The sequence below is a fragment of the Vespula pensylvanica genome, chromosome 3, assembly GCF_014466175.1.
Source record: "Vespula pensylvanica isolate Volc-1 chromosome 3, ASM1446617v1, whole genome shotgun sequence".
In the NCBI taxonomy this organism is placed as follows: domain Eukaryota; kingdom Metazoa; phylum Arthropoda; class Insecta; order Hymenoptera; family Vespidae; genus Vespula; species Vespula pensylvanica.
In genome coordinates, this window is record NC_057687.1 from 9,711,140 (window position 1) to 9,721,815 (window position 10,676).

Consider the following 10,676-nt stretch of genomic DNA (forward strand, 5'->3'; position numbering starts at 1 on the left):
TAAGTTTTGTCCAAAGATCAATTTATTTAATAATTCGATATTTTGAAAAATAAAAATCTTAAATCGCACGATTATATTCGAATTATTTTCAAATACGAAAGACATCTAGAGGGTAGAAAATATCAAGTAAAAACACTTTGTATAATATTTATGTAAAATTATTATATATTTACATGTTATCTCATATTTTTAATTTTTAAAAATAAATTTCTATGAAATACATAAACGCACTAATTACATTCAATAAATATGTGCTTAGTGTCAACATTTATGTCTAGAGAATATAAACATAAATAAATTATTATTAGAATAAATATCTTATAATTTGGTATTTAGCTTAATTTTATCTTGAATATTTACTTATGAATATGTAATCTCCATATTTGCTTATATCACACATTGTTATATCATATATGTTTGATCAATATTTGCTTATATTAAAAGTGTTTGATCAACTCGTTTATTGGGATATAAACAAAATAAAGATAATTGAAATGCAGATAAAATACAACCCATAAAGTTCGGCATTTGGATAAATTGATCATTGATTAGGCAACCATATGCAAACCATTGGCAAGATACTATTAAAGAAGCTAATATAACTGGAAATGGTAAGCTTTCTGTGTTCTTGATCCTTAAGACATGAGTCTGTAACAAATTTCAGCATTATTATTTACATGTTTATATATCTATATGTAATATTTTTTTTTATAAATTATTTTTTATCATATGTATATAAATGTAAAAATATCTAATCTTTATTTAAAAAAAAAAATAAATAAAAAAATAAAAGTTAAAAAAAAATAGAAAAAAAAATAAAAAGCAATGTAATGTATAAAATTTATTGCTTACCAACATAACTAAAGGTGATGCAAAAAAGAGAATAGTAACACTACAGCTTATTAAACCAATATATTTTGCAGCAATTTCTTTATTTGTTTCATAAGCAACATAAAAATAAATGACTGCAAGAAAGCAAGTTGCTGCTGCAAACTGTTTCAGTGTTACTGATTTTTTTACACTGTATAGGATAAATATAAGAACATAGCATACTTGTAATATTGTTCCAAAAATATTTACTAATACTACAAAGGAATCACCAATTAAGAGTCCATATCTCAGCCACAAGCTACACCTATAAAAATTAACAAATTAATTGTGAATACAAACTAATTTAAATATACTATGTACTAAATATATATTATTTAAATATATTATAATTTAAGTATACATTAATTATAATTTTTTATGTAATTTATTTTTAAATATATAAAGTAAGTATACATACGACATATAACATGTTATAAATGCTAAACTCGAAGAATCGCCAGTTGTACCATTTTTAATATATTTCCTGCAAACTAACCTGTAAAAAATATTTTTTATATAAAATTCAACTTAACATTCATAAATATAGATAAAAATCTTATTTAAAAAATATAACAATATATATAGAGTAAAATGAACGCGGAAAAGAATTAATTTTTAATTTAACTTGGATAAGATAAGAAAAAATATTATCATTACAAAATTATTATTTGATTTAATAAGATACGATTCTATAAAATTTTTTTTTAAATAATTTGTTACTTACACGCCAGCTAAAAATTGTAAAATTGTACATATTGATGCTGACGTTGCTAATATATCTTTAATCTCCGTCGAAACCATGACTTAAAATATCCATTCTATCATCGTCAAACAATAAAATTTTTATTTGAGATAAGATACGCAATAAATATAGGGGTATTATATCCTTGAAATTCTATGATAACAAGGGCCGCACTTTTTTCACTTACTTTTATTCAATTTTCGGAAATATGTTAATTTCTATTAAAGTGTTACTATATTTAAGATAAAGAGATATTTTTTCAAAATATTTTCATCGAAAATAGCCTTAATTCAAGCTTCTCATTTTTGTCCTCTTTTATATGAATAAAAAAAAAATGGAATATTGTAATTGATCCTTTCTATTAATAAAAATCATAAAAATGATAGTAAATTAATTACAATTAAATGTAATTAGATACAGCAATATATTGAAATTTTTGATAGAGGGCAATCAACTAAGCATAAGAAAAAACGGAGCGAGTTTTGTGTATCTAGATTGTCTTTGGTTTATGGTCGTATTATAGTTAAAGGGAAATTTAATAATTTTAGTGTCAACGTTGCAGTCCTATTCCGAATTCCGGATCCATAAGCTATCTTGAAATATTGGAAAGGAAACGAAATTGAAACGGCATGTGCGAAGTTGCTGGTCAAAATGAAATTAACCAGAGTTATTGTTTCAAATGGAATGATTATCAGAATCATTTATCTGATGTAATTCGTCAATTATTGGAAGATGATTGTATGGTGGATGTTACACTTTCAGCAGCAGGAGAACGTATTCATGCTCATCGCATTGTTCTATCAGCCTGCAGCACATTATTTCAAGTAAATAAATCTGCTAAGTGTGTATTTGAATTTGACACAATTTTAAACATATGAAATATTTTGCGAATTATGTTTCTATTTTTTTGAAAGAACAATGTATAATAAAATTTATTATTAAAAATATAAAATATATAAAAATTATTACACGTAGAAACATTCATAAACAAAACTTGCAATGATTTGTATTTGATGTAATTTTTTTATTATTATTACGATGTAGGAAGTTCTAAGTCAGGTAAATGAAGATCATCCTACTATAATATTAAGTGATATATCTGCTCAGGATATAAAATCAATAATTGAATTTACCTATCATGGAGAAGTACGTATTCCAGTAGAAAATATTAATAGCGTATTGGATGCTGCAAGGTCATTAAAAATATGTGGTCTTATCGAGGTCTGTATATTTTTTTCTTTCTTTGCATAAAAATCTTATAGTAATCAAAAATTGTATAATCTATCTACAGTATGTACGCATATTTATAGATTGATGATCTAGAAGAAAGTGATACTGTTATTGACAATAAAGATGTCACTGAAGATAATATTGATCCTATACCTGAAATAAATGAAACAGATGAAAATGAATTGAACACATTAAGTGATAAATATGAAGTAGGAAATTTAAAAGCAGAGGAAAAAACGACAGATAATTCCCTTTTAAATAAAAGAAGGAAAAGAAGACGCGATGCAATTAAAAGAGAATATAGCGACGATATGTTGGCATCGGCTATTAATGATTTAAGACTTGGCCAAACTTTAATAGAAGCAGCTACAAAACATAACATACCACGTTCGACATTATACATGCGTGCTAAAGCATTGGGTATACATTTAAATGCATCTAGGAATGAATATCCTGCAGAATGTATGAAAGCAGCGATTAATGCTGTAATTGGTTAGTATCCGTCATATCGTTTGTATTATTTTTTCATTAAAACAAATGATAAGAGTATTGTAAGATTATTATAGGTGGTTCTAGTCTGCAACATGCATCAGAAATGTTCAGTATTCCTAAAACTGTATTATGGAGACGTATACAAAAGGAAGGCTATCAAATTTTACGTTCGGAAATGAAAAGATCTTATGGTTCGGATAAACGTGAAGCAGCTGTTAAAGCTTTAGAAAGAGGAGAAAATTTAACTAAAGTTGCTCTTGAATTTAAAGTAATTTCATATTTAATTCCATTATGTATTTCATTGATATATGTTTCTATTTTTATATATTTATTCTGTAGATACCCAAGACAACATTATTTAGGGATAAAGCAAGATTAGTAGATGAAGGCAAGTTGCCACTTTCATTTTGGAAAAAACGTAAAACAGAAAACGAGGAGTTGAAAAAATCGAGATTAGAAGAAGCAGTAGCTGCTTGTAAAGGAGGGAAAATGTCTCAAGCAGCGGCATCTATGGCTTATGATATACCAAAGACTACGATATGGAGGCGGTTACAACAGGATAGTAAAAAATCGGAGAGATTACCAAATAAAAAAAAGCAACAAAAGACCACTGAAACAACATCAAATATAACAGATAAACCAAAGCAAGAAACCTCAGATTATACATATTGCGAGGTAATATATTCATAATATATTTTAAGATTGTAATAGAAGATAATTATAATTAATTATAGGTTGCATCAGAAATTCCAGTAACATATATAGATGAAAATAGCATACCAGAGGATTCTGTTATTATTTTAACAACAGAGGATATGGATGGTCTTAATTTAGAAGAAGGAAGACAAATAATTGTAAATTCTGTAAGTGAATTTGTTTTTTCCTAGATGGATAACAAATATAATTGTTTTTATTAAAATAATTTTTCTTGTAGGTATCAAGCCATGAATATATTCCATGTAATATAAATATAGAAGATAATTCTAATTATACACAACCAGAAAGTTAATATCAGTAATACAAATGAGCTACATAACAATTAATTCTTTGTAGCTACTGAAAAATATTGACCCATTAACCATCTGTTTATTACATTCAACTGCATTTTATATTTATGATTCACTTTTCATTATATCTATGACTTAATTTATCTCTTAATTTATTATAAATTTACAAGATTAAGGCGAAGGATTATATTCTGTAATATAAATATATATAAATATATATATATATATATATATATATATATATATATATATATATATTGTAAATAATGTTCGAACATTTATTTATTGTTAATTAAATAGGATGCAATTATATCTTTCATATAACTTTTATGTTGTAATTATTGTTAAAATTATTGTTATAGAAGAAATAACTATAATATTTTACAGTATTAATTGTAAGGAAGCAAATGTTCTTTTATTTTCCCGAGTTGAATTGTGATCAAATCTCCAGTTAGTAAATAGCAACATTATTATACACACGCACGCGCATCCCTCCTATACGCATCCTTTATACATACTATACGTTTATTATATATATATATATATATATATATATATATATAAAATACACATACATAAGTATGTATATGATATAACTATATATATATATATAACACTATATATGAAACTATATATATATATGTATATAACACTATATATATACACATATATATGGGAAAGTATTCGATATCGGGTCTTGCCTTTCTACTCTGATAATCGAGTTCAAAACAATTTCCATTTACATGCTTTCGAAGCTACTTGTAGGTTTCTTCTACGTACACTTCGGTAGGACCATTTCGATAAATCTGAAAATGTTATATTCGTGGTTGTGAAAATTAAATTTTCTTTTTATATGAACTCGATTTATAAGTAAAAAAAAAAAAAAAAAAAAAAAAAAAGAAAAAGAAAAAGAAAGAAAAAAGAATGTAAAATATTAAAACTTTTTGCAAATAACGAGATAACGTTCGTACGACATTTTTCAATATTTCGATTCAGCGCAATCGCTTTTACGAATTAATTTTCGATCTCGACATCCTAATGTAATTGAATGGAAAATTTTCCTCCGGCGATGCGCATATTCGATGCAAAGCATTACGAGGGTTAAAGGAACGTATCTTCTGTTCTGTGAATCTACTAAAACGGTAAGTATACAATGTATATGCGTATGTATAGAAATGTGTCATGGATGATCGATGAGAAATCCATTGCGGGCAGGAAACTTTATAAATGAACGAGCATTTGCACCAAGCGAAGGAAATTTTTTATCCTTTTTTTGTTTCGTTTTTTTTTTTACCCTTTTTTTATTTATAATCGTATCCCATGGCGAGAGACATCACAGTATTCTTAAATCCGATGAAAGATTTTCGCAACGATATGAAGTAAGTGAGAAATCTTTTCCATTCGTTTTAAACTATACAGTCTAATAATTAAAATTAATTGACATCGATAGTTAAAATGGTCGAATAAAAAAAAAGAGTAAAAGAAAAAAAAAAGAAGAGAATAGAATAGAACGAGAATCAGAATATAAACTAACTAAATTCGAAAAGGATGAAAAGTTAACGGAGTCTTGAATTTTTCGTTAGAGATTTAATATGCTTTGTAATAAGATTTTCTTTTCCTGGAATAATCTATATTCGATACTCTCAATTAAGAATATATTTAACGTCGTTATCTCAAAGAATTTCTTTGACTTTAACACGAAACGCAAACGAATCGTCCTTTTAACTTTGATCCTTGTTACTCGTATTTCTAATAAGATAAAACCGATCGTTTTGTGCCGTGGAAATACGATATTGTGATATTTCATTAAATCATCCTCGCCTTCGTCCGATTATATGTCCTTTCCTCAAAGTAACGTTATATTTTTTTTTTCCCATTTTATTCGCGCAAGAAGATAAAAGTAGCTTCATCAAACTTGGAAACTGAGAAAGTACAATTCGCTTCGATGATATACCTACGTAATGCCATTCAGGAATGAAAGTTTTATGAGGTGCATTGAGACCCGGAGATATTTTAAGGTACGATGAAACGAGCGAAAAAAGGAACGGGTCGAATATTGTTGTACATAAAATAGATTTTTCAAGAATAAGAATAACTAAGGAAATATTTTCAGTTCCTTAGTGATAGGCAAATACGTAATACATATGTGTTCGAAGGTATTGCATATCGCAAGGGGCAGATGACATTCTCGAGCGGCATTATCAACGAGGTATAAAGAGAAGTCTACTTTCAGGCTGTGAAAAAAAATAAAAGAAATCGTTTGATATGAAATCAGAATTGTGTCAACAATTTAAGTCTCTTGTAGAGAACGTGAATATAAAAAGATAAAGAAATAAAAATAAAAATAAAAAAGAAAAAAAATACGTTCGAATAATTAAGAATTTTTATGAAACTTCGAAACGTTTTATCTTATTTGCTTTCACAGAATGAGAGAGAATGTTCGAGTGGTGCGAGGGTAGGAATCATGATCGATCGACGACCTTTTCGTGAATCCTCCGTTTTAGTCGCGTCCTCGGGGATGTAGGAACTGGAAGCTGCACGCGACACCAGGTTGGTAATGGAGGTACCGTGTAACACGTTATATCGTTTCCACGAGAAAGCGTTAAACTTACTTAGCAGGATTAGATTGTCCATCGTCAGAACCCAATGGATTTTGAAGCGACTAGATGTCCGACTCCAGAAATGTGATACAGTTACCTTAACGAATTTAATGTACGATATTTCGATGGATTTGGTATTATGGATAAAACCAAGCCGTATTCTAATTCCAACTATCTCGGTTTGTACATGTAAATAAAAAAATCATTACCACAGATGTTCATTGAGATGTTTTTAGAGCTTCTCTAAACAGTTCGAGAATGTTTAATTAACTCGAGAACATTGAAGCGGTCAATAACGAAAATTAGGTCAAATCCGAGACGGTTTTGTTTCCATGCATCGTCAAGAAGTTTCAGAATATCGAATAGAAAAATCGGGTCGAGATTATTATTATTATTTTGTCTTTTTTATTTTCTTCTTTTTTCTGTTTTTTCTCTTTCACGAAGCTATCGTCTCCCCTTTATCCTTTTCCCTTTTCAATCGTATCTTTTCTCGTAACATCTTAGCGATATCCTTATGAATACGAAAGAATAATTAAAGTGAGATATTCTAATTATTGTTGATTGATATATTTCTCGGCTATTGAATAACGTCGAATCTGTAAAAAGTTCAAAAGAGCCGGCAAAACAAAGGGAACGCCAATGAGATATTAAACATTGTCAATTGCTTTCCTCGCTTAAAGTAGCAATAATATTGAAGCGTTGAGTACGATCAACGACCTCGAAATCATATTTTTCTTTGTTAAAACGTTAAATTGTATTATATTATAGAAAAGATAATATTTTTTGTAGTCTTTATTCGTCAATCTGACGGTTTGGATTAATCGTTTACCTTGGGAAATTAATTATCAGTAACGTTCCGATTCGTTAATAGAATCGATAATTAGTTCATTGTATAAAAGATAGAAAAGTTTCTTGTTCGTACTTTTCGTTTGTTTTTCATTCTTTTGAATAAAGAAATTTCAAGATACTTTTTAGATCGTTATAAAGATATAGGAAAATTTTTTTATTCGATAGTCGATATCGTATCGGATAATTCGATGTTCGGGAAAGAATTCAAAGAGGTTACTACTCGGTGAGAAAGCACTCCAAACTCGAGGATACGTCGATCGAAAATCTAATGTCGCTTTAACGGTGTTTAAGCGACGTCGTAACCACACCGATCGAGGCATATTATGCAAATTTTGGCCTCGAGAACGAAGCACTCGACTCTTGGGCTCAAATGTGTTCTCTCTCTCTCTCTCTCTCTTTTGCTCTCATTCTCTCTTTCTCTCTCATTTGTTCTCTCTCTCTCTTTCTCTCTCATTTGCTCTCTCTCTTTCTCTCTCTTTCTCTCTCTTTTTCTCTCGTTTCCACGTTTTCCTTCTTTCTGATTATTTTTCACTTCGATGCACTTTTGCGTGTCGGAACATTTAATCTGCATCTGATAATATTAAATGAGGTATACGCTATCGAATAAATATTCGTTCGGTACAGACAATAAATAAATGTGTTCTAACATACACACATGGACGAATTTGAAGATCATCGATAGAAATTCCTTTAAGATTAGAAAATATAAATGTATCGCGTTAAATGTATTTTTATGAAAAATTAATAAAAAGGAAAAAGAAGAAAAAAGAAAGGAGGGAAAAAAAGATAAGGAAAAAGAATAATGTCTTCATTTGCAGTTTTTGAACTTTTTATAGAATTTCGATCGGACGATGTTACATGTATTTTCTAGTAACTGCGAAGCGGCATTATAGAAGATAATGGTAAAGTTTACTCTAATAGTGAAGTTAATTAATGTGTACATATATGTGTGCGTATAGAGAACATCAAGTTCGAAATGATGTCTTCGCTAATACGAAAGACCTAGCCATTTCAACTTCACTCGAACTCGAGTTTACCGAATTCCGAAACCTGTAGCTGGCCGATAAAGTACAAAAGTTTGATGTACTTTACTTTGGATTTATACGAAATGCCGAAGGAGACTCTTATCTTTATCTTACACGTATTTATCGACTAAGCACGTTACAAGTCTTCATTTTTAGTCGTTTCAATCCTTAAATCGTTTCGATCGGTGCACGATACTTCGTTGTATTTCGATTGGGAATAATTCGATTGGTATTAAAATTTTTCCATTTCTACGTACAAATCGCTGAAAACGAATTTTCGTCGAGAAACTTTGAAAAAAGAAAATTTTCTTCATAAAGGGAAGAAAGGAAAAAAAGAATTGATCGCAAAAACAAAGACATATTTTCTCGTATGGAAAAGAGTCAAAAAAAAAAAGAAAAAAAAAAAGAAAGAAAGAAATACAAAAAAGAAAAAAATTGAAAAACAAACGAACGTCCGTTCTTGTAAAGGATTTAATATTTTAAACAAAACTAATATATAACGCATTAATCTTCATTTAAGAAGACGCGAGAAGGAATTATTACGGTCGAGATACGAGACAGCAGATTGCCGTGATGCGTTTAATAACGCGAACGCGTTTTCTTGTACGCAACCATCCTCGTTGCAGAATCTGAAAGATCTCGTTTGGTAGTTCGCGATGATAGCAGCTGCACACGATTTAACTCGCACATGCATGCATGTAATAGTCTACGAATGCTCGGCGGAATTCTCTGAAGCAATTCCGAGTATGCTGTTGGTAGAGATCATAAGTTGGTGTTAGGTGTTAGATTCCGCTTTGTATCGCATTCCGTATTCAACACTTCCGATAAACTTCTCTATCTCTCTTCTCCCTCTCTCTTTCTCTTTTCCAGTTTCGATCGTAGCGAACTCAATTTTAGTCTTCATTAGCGTTTATCTTAATTAACGATAACGTGAAAGCATATAGTGTCCTCTTAATAATAAAACTTTAAATCGAATTAGCAATCTATCGGACAGAGAAGATTGATCCATTTATTATTAAAAAAAAATTTCTTCCTTTTAAGCCTTCCTCGTCCCCTGTTAATAAGCAACACGCGTTACTATGAGTATGAACCAGTTGCATACCATAGGGGCTTAAAAAATTGCTTACTGATAGATGGCGCTCGCCGGTGCAATTATCGACGAAGTATGGAGTGTTGCATAGCTCGAGGCACGGCAGAAACAAAATATTCGAACGAATATGGATAACGCACGATCAGATAACGGCTCGGTCATATTTCTATTTACCAATTTTTTTCCATTAATTTTATATAATCTTCGTGAAGCTTATACAGTGTACGAATAAATAAAAATTATAATTTTTTATAAATATCTTATATAATACAAATCGATTGAATCGAGTCATTTCAATCAGAGAATAAAAAAAATTGAATTTCAAAAAATACGACAGATAAAATAAAAATACTCATCTATCCCGAGATTATATCGAGACTAGAAAAAACATTCTTTCCAATCTCGATGGTAAATATTTTAAATAAATAAGAAAAAAAGAAAAGCAGAAAAAAGGAAGTAAGAAAAGAAGTTAGTGGTAAGGAGAATAAAAAGAAGGTCACGTTCGAAGACCGAACAGGTGTCTGGCGTGAATTTGGTGGGCAGTCCGGAGGATACTTTGGGGAGTGAGCGCTTGCGCATCGAAAGGATGCGCGCACCGGTGCATCATGCGCGTTTTGAATGTATGTTGGCTCGGCTTTTGTAGGGGATGATAAGGACGAGATCGTAGCAGAATGGTGGTGGTGGTGGTGGTGTTGGTGGTGGTTCAGCTAGTACGTTGACGACGCTGTTGCTAGTGATAATAGTAGTGGTAGCGATGGTGGTAGTGGTGGT

The 10,676-nt window shown here is 29.8% G+C and overlaps 2 protein-coding genes across 3 annotated transcripts; one reads left to right on the top strand and one right to left on the bottom strand.

Moving 5' to 3' along the window:
- Positions 1-133: 133 nt before the first annotated feature.
- LOC122628203 (sugar transporter SWEET1) lies at positions 134-1,995 on the bottom strand. Of its 2 annotated transcripts, XM_043810222.1 has the most exons (5): positions 1,800-1,995; positions 1,595-1,688; positions 1,289-1,366; positions 853-1,135; positions 134-648 (listed from the first exon to the last, which is right to left on the bottom strand). In XM_043810222.1, the coding sequence occupies exons 2-5, from the start codon at positions 1,669-1,671 to the stop codon at positions 433-435; spliced, it is 654 nt and encodes a 217-aa protein (XP_043666157.1). In that variant the 5' UTR covers positions 1,672-1,688; positions 1,800-1,995; the 3' UTR covers positions 134-432. The 2 variants fall into 2 exon arrangements, with proteins under 2 accessions (XP_043666157.1, XP_043666156.1); XM_043810221.1 differs by having other exon boundaries at positions 1,595-1,993.
- A 145-nt stretch (positions 1,996-2,140) lies between these two features.
- Positions 2,141-4,539, top strand: LOC122628200. The gene is made up of 7 exons (XM_043810218.1): positions 2,141-2,436; positions 2,657-2,833; positions 2,923-3,334; positions 3,409-3,602; positions 3,674-4,009; positions 4,069-4,197; positions 4,269-4,539. The coding sequence occupies exons 1-7, from the start codon at positions 2,242-2,244 to the stop codon at positions 4,341-4,343; spliced, it is 1,518 nt and encodes a 505-aa protein (XP_043666153.1). The 5' UTR covers positions 2,141-2,241; the 3' UTR covers positions 4,344-4,539.
- The last annotated feature ends 6,137 nt before the right edge of the window (positions 4,540-10,676 follow it).